Source organism: Geotrypetes seraphini, chromosome 6, assembly GCF_902459505.1.
Source record: "Geotrypetes seraphini chromosome 6, aGeoSer1.1, whole genome shotgun sequence".
NCBI classification, from domain to species: Eukaryota; Metazoa; Chordata; class Amphibia; order Gymnophiona; family Dermophiidae; genus Geotrypetes; species Geotrypetes seraphini.
This window is the reverse complement of record NC_047089.1, coordinates 251,442,392-251,459,544: the sequence shown is the minus strand read 5'-3', so window position 1 is coordinate 251,459,544 and position 17,153 is coordinate 251,442,392. Positions and strand designations below refer to the sequence as shown.

General features: G+C 42.7%; 1 protein-coding gene across 2 annotated transcripts in view; it reads right to left on the bottom strand.

Moving 5' to 3' along the window:
• Positions 1-17,153, bottom strand: part of CFAP47 (cilia and flagella associated protein 47) — a 1,062,207-nt gene that overhangs the window by 988,515 nt on the left and 56,539 nt on the right. For both annotated transcript variants that reach the window (XM_033947561.1, XM_033947559.1), the window contains exons 4-5: positions 10,402-10,540; positions 4,443-4,668 (exon numbers count right to left, since the gene is read on the bottom strand). In XM_033947561.1, the coding sequence (XP_033803452.1) occupies positions 4,443-4,668; positions 10,402-10,540 (365 nt within the window). The remainder of the gene's footprint in view (positions 1-4,442; positions 4,669-10,401; positions 10,541-17,153) is intronic.

Genomic DNA, 17,153 nt, shown 5'->3' with positions numbered 1-17,153 from the left:
TGGAATACGAGGACAGACTTATAACACTAGGATTATTCTCCCTTGAGAAAAGGAGACTGCGTGGGGATATGATCGAGACCTTCAAAATACTGAAAGGAATCGACAAAATAGAGCAGAGAAGATTATTTACATTGTCCAATTTGACACGGACTAGAGGACATGTAATGAAGCTAAGGGGGGACAGGTTCAGGACTAATGTCAGGAGGTTCTGCTTCACTCAGAGAGTGGTTGACGCCTGGAATGCCCTCCCAGAGGAGATTATTGCGGAATCGACCGTCCTAGGCTTCAAGAGCAAACTAGATGCATATCTCCTTAAGAGAGGCATATAAGGATATGGTGGACTATAAATTACGACAGGTGTACACCTGGCAGGGCCTCCGCGTGTGCGGATCGCCGGACTTGATGGACCGAAGGTCTGATCCGGAGATGGCAGTTCTTATGTTCTTATTACAGTATCCTGTTCTGACCTGAGGAAGGAGAATTTGACCTCTAAAAGTTAGTCAAAAATGTTTTAAAATTAGTCCAATAAAATGATCACCATATTTCCATTTTCCATTTATTAACACAGCTACAATACTTCTTTAACCTATAACAAAAAAATTTAAAAATAGAATTTTTTTTTTCTACCTTTGTCATCTTGATTTTCATATAGGCTCTCTTATCAGCTGAATTTGGGCATTCCCATTTGCACTAGAGTTCTCCATAGTTTATTGTAATCCACACAGTCAATAGCTTTGCTGTAGTCAATGAAACAAAGGTATAGAGGGTTTTGGTGTTCTTTGCTCTTCTCCAATATTCATCTAATAATGAACTAGGACTCGAGCACGAGTTGATGGGACCTAACAACCTTTGTCTCCCAGTTTCTGCTTTCCTCATCTTGTCATTTTCTTCCTTCCATCCACTGTCTGCCCCTTCCATCCACTGTCTGCCAATCCCCTTCCATCTTTCCATTTCTCCTCCTGCCCCATTGGTCTGGCATCCATCTTCTTCCCTCTGTTCCCCTCATGGTCTGGCATCTCTCTCCTTCCATCTCCCTCTCTCTTCTCATTTCCTCCACTTAGATCTGATATTTCTGTCTCCTTCCCCCTTTCCCCCATACTCTGGCATCTCTCTCTCTTCTCTATTTTCTTCTTCTGTCTAAATTAAATTCTCTCTTACTAGTCAGTCCTCAGTTTCCCTCTTTTCACTGTGCCTACCCACAGATTGCCACCCCTTTCCTTCACCCTCCACTATCTCACTAACTCTATTCTTCCCCCATCTAGCATATGCCTTTTTCTTTCTCCCCTCCTTCCATCCAGTATGTGTTCTCTTTCTCCACTTCCATTCAGCATCTGCTCTTCCCTCTCAACTGGCATCCATCTGCCTTCTTCTCTCTCGCCCTTCAACCCACTTCCATCATCTGCCCAATGGCCCCTTTCTCTCTCTCTCTCCCACTCTGAGTCTCAACCCCAGGCCCATCTCCCTCACCTTCGCACGGGTCACTACTTACATTATTCATTATTCTTTGGAGGGTTTGCGGCCTGTAACCCTCTCCACCATCACCTTTTCCTGCTCCTCCATTTCTCCCCCTCAGCTCCTCGGGGTGCTTTCAGCCCACACTCCTCTCCAGCTCCTTCTTCCCCACTGCATCCAGGCCCTGCACTCCCTCTATGGACTTCTCAAAGGAACTGCAGTTTGTAGTACCGTCATGCCACCAGCTACTCCTATTCCTCCTTCTCCACTGCGCCCAACACCTGCCTAAACCCAACCCCCCGGAACTCCCTCTTCATGCATCCCGGAGCCACTCCTCCCACGGCACTCACCTGCTGCAGAGGCTCCCGCATACATCCCATAGACGAAGAACGCTCATACAGCTAGCAGGTAGCAAGATCAGCCCCAGCACCTGCAAGCGGTGCTCAGCCCAATGTTTTCCTCTGACACGAACTGCCCAGGCGGAAACAGGAAGCTGCGTCAGAGGGGAACTTTGGGATGATCACCGCTTGCAGGTGCTGGGGCTGATCTTGCTGTCGATGCTGTGGTGGGGCCTGATCTTGCGGTCATCGGGAGGGGGGGCCCGATCTTGCTGTCATTGGGGGGGGGCGATCTTGCTGTCATCGGGAGGGGGGCCCCGATCTTGCTGTCATCGGGGGGAGGGGCCCCAATCTTGCTATCATCGGAGCAGGGGTGGGGAGCCCTGATCTTGCTGTCATCAGAGGGGGGCCCGAACTTGCTGTCATGGCCGTTAAAAAAAAAAAAAATTGGAAAGGTGACAGTGAGTGGGCCCCCCTCACAATTTCAGACCCTAGGCACTTGCCTCTTAGGCCTATCTGTAAATCCAGCCCTATATGGAGTAAAAGGTGTACAATTCTGGAGGCCGCACCTTCAAAAAGATATAAAAAGGATGGAGTCGGTCCAGAGGAAGGCTACTAAAATAGTACGTGGTCTTCGTGATAAGGCATATGGGGACAGACTTAAAGATCTCAATCTGTATACTTTGGAGGAAAAGAGGGAGAGGGGAGATATGAAAGAGACGTTTAAATAATTTGTAAAAAATGTCACTCAGCAGCAGTGGATCGATTTCTCAGATCAAGCATTCAAATTCAAAAAGGTGGAGAAAAAGCCTCAAATATTATATCATGTAGCACTGATGATTTTAAAGCTAACATTGTTTTTGTCATTGGCAAAAAACTCACACCCAATAAGAATGTTGGGATCTCAGAGAAATATAGAACCCACTACTGTGCACATTAGAAAAAAACTATTTTTATAATTCAATAGTTATTTTAGCAAAAAAGCCATTATATTCTTCCTCCAAGAACGCTTGGCCTGCCGCCGCTGGTTATGCTGCACTTTGAACGCCGCTGAAAAGGAGTGCTACAGGTGCCAGAGCTAAGTTTTCCTTTTTTCTATCTTTCAACTGATACTCTTGATGCCTTAATATAATGGCTTTTTTGATAAAATAACTATTTAAAGAATTATAAAAATAGTTTATTCTACTGTGCACAGTAGTGGGTTCTATATTTCTCTGAGATCCCGACATTCTTATTGGGTGTGAGATTTTTGCCAATGACAAAAAGAACATTAGCTTTAAAATCATCAGCGTTTGCTACATGATATAATATTTGAGGCTTTTTCTCCACCTTTTTGAATTTGATTGTTTGATCTGAGAAATCGAATCCACTGCTGGTGAGTGACATTTTTTACAAATTATTTATACTACTGTCACTACGATTTATTAATTGAGAGACGTTTAAATACCTACGTACTGCAAATGCGCATGAGTCGAGTCTCTTTCATTTGAAAGGAAACTCTGGACTGAGAGGGCATAGGATGAAGTTAAGAGTTAATGGCGAGAACTGACGGCAGCCATTCACAGAGTGGCGTGGGACCAGGCAGGAAGCGAAAAGCTCGCGCTCCTGTTTTATTCGCCACTCTGTAGCAACAAAGGAGGCAGCTGTCCAGCAGGAGCGCGGAAAGCTCCTGGCGAAACCACGCTGGACTACCGGCATTTTAAAAAAGGTACAGGAGGCAGGGGACTGCGTGCTGCCTACCACGACGCACCAGACCACCAGACGCAATTACCAGATTGTTTTTTATTGGTTTTTCCTCCTCTACACGTAGGTGCATCTTATAGATAGAAAAATACGGTGTATGGAATTTGAAGTTTGAAAGTGGGCTGGACCATCCACTGGTCAACAGTGCAGCCACTCTACTCTTTCACAGACGGAAATTAATCTTGAATGGTTCTCAAAAATATATCAAGGCCAATGTCTGATAAATGGACTTCATCTGGGCAATATAGCCTAGGGCACTCTTTAGCTAATAACTCATGACTAAGGACCTAACCACCCTTAGACTCTATACCCCATAGACACCCGCGTTCACTCTCTTATGTAAGTGCTCAATAGCTTTCATTTTTTTCCACCTTACTCCACACCAACCTGGGAATAATTGGTGATCACACCACTTTCGTACAATTAAATTGGCACATAGTTATCATCAAATCCCATTTCATATGTGTAATTAAATCCACCCCTTTCGCCCTGAATGCATCACTTCTCCCCAGATGGAAAAGAATAACATCAGGATACGTAAAATGCTGAGCAGACATCAGTGTAGCTGCCAATTGTTGCCACATCATCACAAGCTGTCCCAACCACTGAATGGACAACAGCCACTTCTGAAGAACATAAGAGCATAAGCAGTGCCTCTGCTGGGTCAGACTGGAGGTCCATCGCGTTCAGCAGTCCACTCACACGGTGGCCCATAAGGTCCAGGACCTGTATAATAATCCTCTATCTATACCCTTCTATCCCCACATGGGAAGATATTTGCAGCTCTTCTTCAGTTCACTAGACTCCAAAGCAACATTTTTGAAGACCACTGCAGCAGACACAGAAAGGGAGAAAGCACAGAACAGAAAGAAATCTTGACCATGGAATATAACAGCATTCCATTTTTACCACTTCTGTTCCAAGGGCATCATCCTGCAGGAGCGCTACCCAGCTCACGAACTCAGGGCCATTATTGTACAGGAGCACATGTTCAATCTTTGCTGTTCCAAAGTAAAGATGCCCGAAGTTAAGGCATGACAGCTTTTCCCCAAGTCGGTCAAACAGTTCTAATTTTTGCAAAATCACAGTTCCTTTAATTTTCAAAACAGCATCTTTTCGTTCCTGTAAGTTCACTCTAAGGGGCGAAAAAAAAAAGCAAACAGCAAAGTTTATTAAGTTAACGGAGTGCTGGAAAACTCTGGCCTCCTTTTACGAAACTGGGATAGCAGTTTCAAGCACAGGGAGCCGCGCTGCTCCCGACGCTCATCGAGTTCCTGGCTCCCCACGCTAGAAACTGATATCGCAGTTTCATAAAAGAGGGGGTTTGCCTTTTCAAAGGAAGCATACAGTTTATTTCTAAAAAAAAAATTTTTTTTTAAATTTTAACAATGTATCAGTCATACATATAAGACATGGATATTCAAGAAAAGAAAAAATAAGACATTATTTTTAAATCTAAAGATTACAGGAAATTCCAACAAAGTTTTCCTTCTATGTACTTTTGAGGCTCCTTTTACTAAGGGTCTTAACGTACGGATTAGCGTGCACTAAATTGCCGCACACGCTAGACCTTAACGCCAGCATTGAGCTGGCGTTATTCTAGAAGCGTATCGCGCGGTAATTTTGTGCGTGCGCTAAAAACGCTAGCGCACCTTAGTAAAAGGAGCCCTTGGTTAATAACGCTGTTCTCCCTTTCAGTGATGAGGGCCATCATTGAAACCAAAAGCACATGGAAGGGAAGATTTTAAGGATAAAACTATCCTCAATTTCAAAGGAACATTATTACATGTTAAGCCCCCTATGGATCGATATAAATGTTGTCTTTTCCTTATCATGACTGGGATAGCCATGCAGATGGTAACCCGAAAATGGAAGAATTACGATAGTCTAAATTTCCCTTTCTGGTGGGCAAATCTGTGCTCCAGCTATAGATATGAAAAAATGAATGCCAATAGTTTGGGCACAGTAATTTTTTTTTAACTGGTTTGGGGCATGATGAAGGGAATCACAAGTAGATCGGCGGACATCATAATGCCGCTTTACAGAGCAATGGTCAGACCACACTGGTCTCCGTACCTAAAGAAGGATATAACCCTACTGGAGAGGGTGCAAAGGCGAGCCACGAAGCTAGTTAAAGGTATCGAGAATTTGAGCTACAAAAAACGCCTTGGAAAACTGGGATTGTTCATCCTCGAGAAGAGAAGACTGCGAGGAGACATGATAGAGACTTTTAAAATACTAAAAGGATTTGACAAAATAGAGCAAGAAACATCGTTATTCACATTGTCAAATGTGACTAGGACAAGAGGTCATGGACTGAAACTGAGGGGCACCAGGCCCAGGACAAATATTAGGAAGTTCTGTTTCGCACAACGAGTGGTGGACGCTTGGAACGCTCTCCCTAAGGAGGTCGTGATGGAGACCAGCATTCTGGGATTCAAGAGCAAGTTGGATGCACACCTTCTTGCAAATGACATTGGGGGATACGAGTAAACAAGGTTTCTCAGCAGGGAACACCTGGCTTGGCCTCCGCGGGTGTGGGTCGCCGGACTGGATGGACCTAGGGTCTGATCCGGTGAAGCCATTTCTTATGTTCTTATATTACTTCAATATAGCAGGTCTTTGATTATAAGTCAGTTTTTGTTTATTTTCATACACATCCAGGGAAGGAAGGGAGGGGGGGGATAATTCTGTCCTAATTTTGAACTGTGAGTATTTACACTCGGGGTGGGTGGGAGGATATTATTAATGTGTTTATTGAATAATCATTGAATGGATGGGTGGGTGGGAGAAAATGATTGGTTATGTATAAGTATAAGTAAAATGTGCTTGTATTGACGTATTAGATGTTAATGATCAGACACCTTAACCACCCCTTTTTTATTATATATGGTTATTATAAGTAGGGTGGGATTGGGATATATGATATTTGTTTTAACTGGTTTATTATTAATGGGTGGGATGGGTGGGGAGGGATTCTTTTATGCTTTGATGATTATAAGTAAGAATGTCAAGTGATTTGTAAAATTTATTTTTGATTGAATATTACACACTTGTTGTAAGATATGAAAACGAATAAAGATTTAAAAAAAAAAAAAGATATTATATATTCCTGTATTGCCCTATTGAAGTATGGAAAATAAATAAAGAATTAAAAAAAAATAAAAATAATCTGAAAACTATAACCAAAACAAAAACAAGTTATTTCCCACTAGATTCAAGAAATTGATCTAGGTGAATGGGATCCCCCAAAATATAATCCTTATTCAGCAATGTTACCAAACATTTACAGAGGAATTTCAAAGCGAATGTAGCTCCTGCAGCCACAGCTTTAGATTTCAAGGCCAAAAAAGCCTTCTGAGCTGGGTCAATCTGGCCATGTCTGGGACTATTTGAATTTTTGCACCACATTTTATGATTTTTTGTATTATGTATTATTGAATTGGGAGGGAGGGAGGGATGGGGGATTATTATATTCAATAAGAATGATATAAATTTAGATTTCTTACATAATATTTTAACATTATAGAATACTAATTTCCTAATGAAATGTTAAATTTGATGCTAATATGTGAGTTAATCAAGTGTGTATCTTTAAGTTTTATATGAGTTTAATTGATACACTTGTTGTAACATACAAAAATGAATAAAGAATTATAAAACAAAAAAAATGAATTTTTGCACCAGAAAACCCTGCATCCTTGTTTCTGAAATATAATTTCATTACTGAAACTTTGTCACTCTCGTTAAAACATGTTACCAAAAGAGTCGCTCTTGATTGCCTTATATCTTGAGAGTCCTCAAGAAAGTCAGTCAAGTTTATATCTACAGACAATAACTTATCTATACCTTGTTCCATTACGATTTTAATTTTGAAGAATATAATAAAAAGAGTTGACATTGGAACTTTATCAGGTTCAGTAACCCCTCAATAGTTCAGTCAAAAATGTGCAGGACAATCGAGCACCGACAATATGGAGCAGACAATCGCGCATGGAACATCAGCGCACCGGACTTAAACTTAATTTTAAAGTGCTCCTAGGGTGTGGGGGGGGGGGACCCCCACAGTAAAGTTAGTACTGTTTGTGCTGCCGTTGGGTGGGAGTGTTGGAGGGGAACCTCCCATTATAGAGGGAAGAGGCGTTTTTTTCCCTTTTTTAGGGAAAAACATCAATTTCCTCTGAAATATGGGAGGGTTCCCACACACCCTCAACGGCAACGGCAACAGTACTAACTTATTTATTTTAACGTGTTTTAGAAGATGTAATAAATAATGGCAAACTGCTTGAGTTTTCACAATTGCAACATAAATTTGGATTAAATAAATCGCAATATTTTAGATGGTTGCAATTGAAGCAGGCCATTCAGGCAGGGTTCCCTGAATGGAATAGTCTTATTAATTATCATAGCCTAGAATTCATGTTTTCAGATGGACTCTATGGGTCACCAGGCCGCAAGGTGGTATAAATTAATAGCTGAATTTGTTAATAAAAAGCCAAAACATGGTCTTAGGGATATTTGGAGCATTGAGATTAAGCACCAGATTACTGCATCTCAATGGCCACGACTTAGGTCTTGGAGGTTAAGATGTACAGTGTCGGCATCTATGAGACAAACATGGTTTTTTCTTTTGCATAGAGCTTTTTGGACCCCTGTTCGCTTACAAAAATTAGATAGCTCTAGGTCTAATAGATGTTGGCACTGTCATCTTGAGGCTGGGACATTAGATCATCTTTTATTCTATTGTCCATTCATATTATTATTTTGGAAATCAATTTGGCCTCAAATAAATAGGATGATGGAAAATCCAGTAGCCTCGACTTATGATACTATCTTATTCGGCACAGCAATGAGAGCAAAGAGTGAAATTTCTTCAAATAATAACAAATTTTTATTTATATTGACTGGGGTAGCAGTACAATAAATTACATATAACTGGAAAAATTATGATAGGTTAAACTATAACTTCTGGTGGAATTCCGTATGCCATATATATAAAATGGAGCGTGCATTAGCAACACAGAGAGGCCCTGCGCAGGAGAAGAGAGACCATCCCCAAGGAGAAGGGCCCCTCCAAACCCCCCCTGAATAAAACCAACAGCTCTAGCATCTGCTAAAAAAGGGGGGTGGGCGAAGCGCACTGAAACCCCCCCCAAGACAGATTTACATGTCTATTTGTTTAGTTTTCATTGAAAATTTTCTTAGAATTCTATTGTTTAACTGTTTCTCTTTCCATTCTATTCATATGCCTTCCTCTACCTTTTCTTTTTTCCTCACTTCTAATGTTTATTTTTCTTTTTACATTTCTATATTTGATTTAATTCTTAAAATTATTTTCTATTTAATTAGTTTCTTTCCATTACATTATTATTTTGGATTGTACGTTTTGTTTTTAACAGTTTAGTATTGAGAGTTCAATGTATTCTTGTTAGGATGCTTCATATCTCATTTTTTTCCTCTATCTTTATTTTCCTCTCTATTATTTGCTAATTTGTTTGTTCTTTGGTACTTTAGTTAGATTGTGAGCCTTCGGGACAGTAAGGGAATTTCAAAGTACCTATTCTTTATTTATTTATCTTATTTTTATTGTCTATTTTCTGTAAACCGCTTAGAATCCTAACGGAGTTTAGCGGTATATAAGAAATAAATTACATTACAAATTACATTATTTTGGCAAGTTTCAGAAGATCTGGGGACCATTAGCAGATTTCTGTAATGAATGAAATCATTTTCCCATAATAAAAATCTTATTAAGAAGGGAGGGGGGTGGGTTTCATCTTATTTAACTTATCTCATAAAATATTTGTCATTATTTTTATTATAATTGTTATATGTATTGGGAGGAGAGGGAAAGGAGGGGTTTAAATTTTATTAACAATTATTATACATATTAGGTAATACATATATTTCAGTTATTTTTGTTCATAAATACAGAATAATATATTGTATTTACAGTGGTACATGAAAGGAATTCAAGTGTATGTTTTATGAGATTGTTTTAAATTTCTATGTTACACTTGTGGATGTATGAAAATGAGTAAAAAAATTTAAAACAAAAAAAAATTTAAAACAAGAATGTTAGCGTTGCAGAAAGGAAATTATTGTAATAAATGAATAATCATTTTTCCCAAGCTGATATAATTGTACAGGGGTGGGGGTGGGAGGAAGTTTAATTATAAATTAATGTGTTGGATTAATAAAGAACAATATATATATATGTAATCACATGTGTAAGAATAGGGTTGGGAGGGAGGGATTTATTTTTATTTTTAATTGTGAAATTACTAAGAATAGATACTCAAGTGATATTGTATAAGTTTTACTGTTAATATCTGTTGCACTTGTAAGATGAAAAAATGAATAAAGAATATTAAATAAAAATAGACCTCACACTGTTGTCCACTGCTTCATTTCAAATGAATTAAATGGAAATCTTTCATAGATGAATCTAGGCCAGTTTCCTGATTTTCCACATTGCAGGTGCTAATTGTCTAAGGTTTGAGTCCACATTTTCTAACTTTTCTATCACTTCCTTAGAAAATACTTGAGCTTGATCTACAGATTGCAATAGTTTCTCTACCCTGACATTTAATTGCCACAAATCTTTAAGGGAAACTTCCTGAACCCTCAAACCCCTCCATTTCAACAATAGAGATCTGTGGCATTTTAGAAAAGGACATTTTCAGATTGGTTTGAGGGTCAGAGGCTTCTTCCGAAGCTTTGGAACCCTCAATGGGATCTAGATCTACAGGAGATTCAGGAAGGAGAGGTATTTCTAAAATCTTATGTACAGCAGAATCTTCCATAGTCATTCATGTTTAAGAGTACTTCAGAATTTGCAGATGTGATCCAGCTAATTTAAACTTACCTTAATGTTTCTTCAAAGAACTTGGGTCTGTCAGTTAAGATCTCCACTTTAATTAACTGAATCGTTTGGGGCTCCACTATTCCACTGCTGGGTTCAATAGTAAAAGGCAAATTTTCTTTCAGGTTTATTCTAAATGCCCCTAAAAAGAAATACATAAATGAGAGTTATACATAACATTTGTTCAAATGCAGAACTACAAGTTAGACCTGAGAAAATAAACTGATAGATTGAGAAATATTGGACTTTATTCCAAACTAGCAAAAAAGTTAGATACAGCAGAGAACTCAGGGACTACAATTTTTAAAAAAGAGGGACAAAGCCAGCCAAATAGCTCAATGGTTATGAAATAAAAGCAGGTTTCTGTCCCAAAGTCCAGCTATCACTCTTTGACAAAGCCAGGGCTGGGAATTCTATTGAAATAAGACAAGAGGATGGACAAGCCATCATGTAATAATAGCCAGGTCCAGGCGCCTGAATAAGTCATAGTATGAAGATTGGCCACTGTTGGAAGCAGGATACTGGGCTAGATGGACCATCAGTATGACCCAATATGGTAAGTCTTAAATCCAAAGCCTATCACTTTGGAGGCTGAGCTAAATGATAGAAGGTGTTGCCTAAAACAAGGAGAATCCTGGCAGCTATGAAAGAAGGTTCTTGTCCTCAGAAGAAGCTGGTTCCAATTAAGCTGGATGCCCAAATAAGCAAAAGCTTCAAAAAAGCCCCAACCAAGGGAGGTGGGTACAACTCACTCACACCTGCTGAAGACTGAGAGAAGACTGAAGCTATATGGGAGAGTCTCCTATTATGTACTAGTCCAAAGTTTTGTCTCAGTCTCTACCTGCTGGTCATGATGAGATATTACCCATCTGTAAGATCCATGCCTATACCGGTCTGGAGAGTTTGCTAAAGACGTTCATATTTTAAAGGTTAGAAACATAGAAACATGATGGCAGATAAAGGCGAAATGGCCCATCTAGACTGCCCATCCGCAGTAACCATTATCTCTTTCTCTCTCTGAGAGATCCCATGTGCCTAATCCAGGCCCTCTTGAATTTAGATTTTAGTAAAGCCTTTGACAGTGTTCCACACAGACATCTAATAAATAAACTGAGTGTCCTCAAGATGGGTCCCAAAGTGATGGGTTAGACCAAGAACTGGTTGAGTGGAAGGTAACAGAGGATAGTGATCAATGGAGATCGCTCCGAGGAAAGAACTGTTACAAGTGATGTGCCTCAAGGTTCTGTTCTTGGGCCTGTTCTTGAGCCATTTTTATAAATGATAATGCTGAAGGGTTGTCGGGTAAGATTTGCCTCTTTGCGGATGATACCAAAATCTGCAATAGAGTAGACACGCCGGAAGGTGTGAATAACATGAAGAAAGACCTGGCAAAGCTTGAAGAATGGTCTGAAATTTGGCAGCTAAAATTTAATGCTAAGAAATGCAAGGTCATGCATTTGGGCTGCAAAAACCAGAGAGAACGGTACAGTTAAGGGGGTGAAAAACTTATGTGCATGACGGAAGAGCGGGACTTGGGTGTGATGGTATGTGATGATCTTAAAGTGGTCAAACAGGTTGAAAAAGTGACGATGAAAGCTAGAAAGATGCTAGGGAGAGGTATGGCCAGTAGGAAAAGCACAGTTACTTACCGTAACAGGTGTTATCCAGGGACAGCAGGCAGATATTCTTGACTGATGGGTGACGGCACCGACGGAGCCCCGGTACGGACACTTTTAGAGTGATTGCACTCTAAGAACTTGGAAAGTTCTGGATACCGCACCGCGCATGCGCGAGTGCCTTCCCGCCCGACCCCGGCGCGCGGTCCCTCAGTTAGTATAAGCCAGCTAAGAAGCCAACCCGGGGAGGTGGGTGGGACGCAAGAATATCTGCCTGCTGTCCCTGGATAACACCTGTTACGGTAAGTAACTGTGCTTTATCCCAGGACAAGCAGGCAGCTATTCTTGACTGATGGGTGACCTCCAAGCTAACAAAAGGAGGGATGGTGGGAAGGTTGGCCATTAGGAAAACAAATTTTGCAAAACAGATTGGCCGAAGTGACCATCCCGTCTGGAGAATGTATCCAGACAATAATGTGATGTAAAAGTGTGAACTGAGGACCAAGTAGCAGCTTTGCAGATTTCCTCAATAGGCGTGGAGCGGAGGAAAGCTACAGATGCTGCCATAGCTCTAACTCTATGGGCCGTGACAGAACCTTCCAGTGCCAGTCCGGATTGAGAGTAGCAGAATGAAATGCACGCTGCGAGCCAATTAGATAGCGTACGTTTAGAAACAGGGCGTCCCAACTTATTAGGATCAAAAGATAAGAAAAGTTGGGGCGAAGATCTGTGGGGTTTAGTACGGTCTAAATAGTAAGCTAAAGCCCTCTTACAGTCCAAAGTATGAAGAGCCTGTTCACCAGAGTGAGTGTGAGGTCTTGGAAAGAAAACAGGCAGTACAATAGATTGGTTGAGATGGAATTCAGAGACAACCTTTGGGAGAAACTTTGGATGTGTACGCATAACCACCTTATCGTGATGAAAGACTGTAAAAGGTGGGTCAGAAACCAGTGCATGGAGCTCACTGACCCTCCTGGCAGAGGTGATAGCGATGAGGAAAAGTACCTTCCAAGTGAGAAACTTGAAAGCGGCAGTAGCTAAGGGTTCAAAAGGAGGCTTCATCAAAGCAGAGAGAACCACATTAAGATCCCAGACCACAGGAGGAGCTTTTAGAGGTGGTTTTACATTAAAAAGGCCTCGCATGAATCTAGAGACTAGGGGATGAGCTGAAAGGAGTTTTCCCTGGATGGGCTCATGAAATGCAGCAATAGCACTGAGATGGACTCTGATGGAGGTAGTTTTGAGACCAGAGTTAGACAAAGAAAGTAGATAGTCCAAAAGGGTCTCCACTGCAAGGGACGTGGGATCATGATGATGAAGAAGACACCAGGATGAAAACCGTGTCCACTTCTGATGGTAACATTGCAGAGTGGCTGGTTTCCTGGAAGCATCCAGAATAGAACGAACGGGCTGAGATAGAAGAGAATCCTGTGAAGTCAGCCCGAGAGATACCAAGCTGTCAGGTGCAGAGACTGGAGGTTGGGATGTAGAAGAGTCTCCTGTTGTTGCGTAAGCAGAGAAGGAAACAGTGGAAGCAGAAAAGGTTCCCTGGAACTGAGTTGAAGTAGAAGGGAGAACCAATGCTGTCTGGGCCACCGTGGGGCAATCAGAATCATGGTGGCTCCTTCCCTCTTGAGCTTGAACAATGTTCGTAACATGAGAGGCAGCGGAGGAAAGGCATACAGGAATAGATTGGACCAATCGAGGAGAAATGCATCCGCTGCCAGACGGTGAGGAGTGTATAGTCTGGAGCAGAAGAGAGGCAGCTGGTAATTTTGAGGAGCTGCGAAAAGGTCGATCTGAGGAGTGCCCCACTGAGCAAAGATGGACTGAAGAGTTAAGGGATCGAGTGTCCATTCGTGAGGTTGGAGAATTCTGCTCAGCTTGTCCGCTAAGTAATTCTGCTCTCCCTGAATGTAAATCGCTTTCAGAAAGAGATGGTGATCTGTGGCCCAAGTCCAAATCTTCTGGGCTTCCTGGCACAAGAGGCGAGAGCCTGTCCCACCCTGTTTGTTGATGTAGTACATGGCCACTTGATTGTCTGTGCACAACAGAAGGACCTGAGGATAGAGAAGATGTTGGAAAGCCTTGAGGGCATAAAACATCGCTCTGAGTTCTAGGAAATTGATGTGATGTGTCATTTCCTGCACTGTCCAAAGACCTTGAGTTTGGAATTCGTTCAAATGAGCTCCCCAGGCATAAGGGGAGGCATCTATGGTGATGATCAGTTGATGAGGAGGTAGATGGAATAGAAGACCTCTGGAGAGATTGGAGGATATCAACCACCATTGTAGAGACTGACGAAGAGATGATGTCACAGATATGTGCCGTGAGCAAGGATCCGTCGCTTGTGACCACTGGGTAGCAAGGGTCCACTGAGGAATGCGCAGGTGAAGACGTGCGAGGGGGGTGACATGGACTGTGGATGCCATGTGACCCAAGAGTATCATCATTTGTTTGGCAGAGATGGAACGTCGTGGAAGTACCTGCTGACACAGAGATTGGAGAGTTTGAAGACGGTTGGACGGTAGGAATGCTCTCATGAGGCCTGTGTCCAGCACCGCTCCAATGAATTGAAGTCGTTGAGTGGGGAGTAGATGAGATTTGGGAAAATTGATCTCGAACCCCAGAAGCTGTAAGAACAAGATGGTTTGATTGGTGGCCAGGAGAACTGTTTGAGATGAGTCGGCCTTTATCAACCAATCGTCCAGGTAAGGAAACACCTGAAGGTGATGGGAGCGTAGGTAAGCAGCTACCACAATTAGACACTTGGTGAATACTCGTGGAGATGAGGCAAGACCGAAGGGGAGAACTTTGTACTGATAATGACAGTTGTTGATCATGAAGCGGAGGTATTGCCTGGAGGCTAGATGGATTGGAATATGAGTGTATGCCTCTTTGAGGTCGAGGGAACATAGCCAGTCGTCTTGATTGAGAAGAGGGTAAAGAGTGGCCAGAGAGAGCATCTTGAATTTTTCCTTGACCAGACATTTGTTGAGATCTCGAAGATCTAAGATGGGTCTGAGATCTCCTGTCTTCTTTGGAACCAGAAAATAACGGGAGTAAAACCCCTGCCCCTTCTGGTCCAGAGGAACCTCTTCGATAGCGTTTAGAAGAAGAAGAGATTGAACCTCTTGAATAAGGAGAGAAGCCTGGGGAGTGTTCAAAGCAGACTCTCTTGGTAGACTTTGAGATGGAAGTGTTTGGAAGTTGAGAGAGTAGCCGTGGCGGATGATGTTGAGAACCCATTGATCGGATGTTATGTTCTCCCAACGGCTGAGATAATAAGTGAGACGGCCTCCAATGGGTAGGGGAAGTTGAACTGATGGAGGCAAAATGGCTATGTTCTGGAGAAACACGTCAAAAGGGTTGAGTAGACTTTTGAGGTGGAGGAGGTTTCACCTGTTGTTGCTGATTTTGCCTAGGTGGTTGACGTTGTTGCTGCTGTCGCTGACGCCTAGGTTGTTGGGAATGCTGAGGTAAAGGCCGAGCAGCAAATCGGCGTTGGTATGCCGATTGTTGGCGAAACGGTCTAGCAGGGGGAGTCTTCTTTTTATTCTTTAAAAGAGTATCCCATCTGGTTTCATGAGCCGACAGTTTTTGTGTTGTTGAATCCATGGATTCTCCAAACAGCTCATCCCCCAGACAAGGAGCATTTGCTAGACGGTCTTGGTGGTTCACCTCTAGCTCTGAGACCCTGAGCCATGCCAACCTGCGCATAGCCACTGACATAGCCGTGGCTCTAGAAGTCAATTCGAAGGTGTCATAAATTGACCTGACAAGAAATTTCCTCAACTGAAGGAGAGAGGAAGCACAGGAATGAAAAGAAGGTTTTCTACGATCAGGAAGGAATTGTTCAAATGAAGACAACTGCTGGACCAAATGCTTTACATAAAAAGAAAAATGAAAAGCATAGTTTCCTGATCTATTGGCCAACATGGCATTTTGATAAAGCCGTTTGCCAAATTTGTCCATAGATTTCCCTTCTCTGCCAGGAGGGACTGAAGCATACACATTAGCCCCCGTTGATTTCTTTAATGTAGACTCTACCAAAAGAGATTCATGTGGGAGCTGGGGCTTGTCAAACCCAGGAATGGGGATTACCCTGTATAGAGAGTCCAGCTTACGAGGAGCTCCTGGCACAGTCAGGGGAGTTTCAAGGTTTTTATAAAATGTCTCTCGTAAAATATCATGGAGAGGAAGTTTAAGGAATTCCCTTGGAGGCTGGTCAAAATCCAGAGCATCAAGGAATGCCTTGGACTTCTTGGATTCAGCCTCCAAGGGAATTGACAGGGATTCACACATCTCCTTCAAAAAGGAGGTAAAAGAGGTGGAATCCTGTTTAGAAGGAGGGTCTGCCACCAGGTGTTCCTCCTCATCGGAAGAGCATTCTCCTTCAGATAGGAAGGGCTCTTCTGAATCTCCCCACAAATCAGGGTCTCTAACCTGAGAGTGGTGTCGAGACTCAGGTGTGGAGGGCTCTACGTGTCGGGATTTATGTGTAGATTTGCCCGATCTCATAGAGACGGTACCAGGCGATGCAACCTGATGTATCGGTACCGTGGTCTGTACCGCCTGGTGCTGAGACCTAGGTTCAGGAGCTAGAACCGGCATCGATGACGATGTGGTAAGTGCCGGTACCGATAAATTGGATGCCGATAAGAGAGGGCGTTCCTCTATCGGTACCGGAGGCTCCGACCGAACTGGAACTGGAAGGTTCGGGGTCAAGAGAGCAGGAAACAGCTTTTGAAGTTGATCCTTAAGCTGAACCTGCAGAACGGCGGCGATGCGCTCGTCCAAGGATGGCACCGGCACCGCTTTTTTCTTCTGCGGTGCCTTGGGTGCCGCTCGACACTCCGAAGAAGAGCCCGATGTCGAGGGACTAACTTCGATCGGAGCGGAGCGCTTCTGTGGGCGCCTCGAGGTCGGCAGGATTGGGCTCACTGCTGTAGAGACCGGAGGACGCTCCAACGGGGAAGGCTTCTTAGCCGGCTTACCTGTGGGATGCGATACCGGCGTCGAATCACGCGGTGTCGACGAAGTCGGAGCCGACTGTGGAACAGATGTCGGTGCCGGAGTTGCGGAGTCGGACATCTCGGCACCGAAAAGGATCCGCTGCTGGATTTGGCGGTTTTTGAG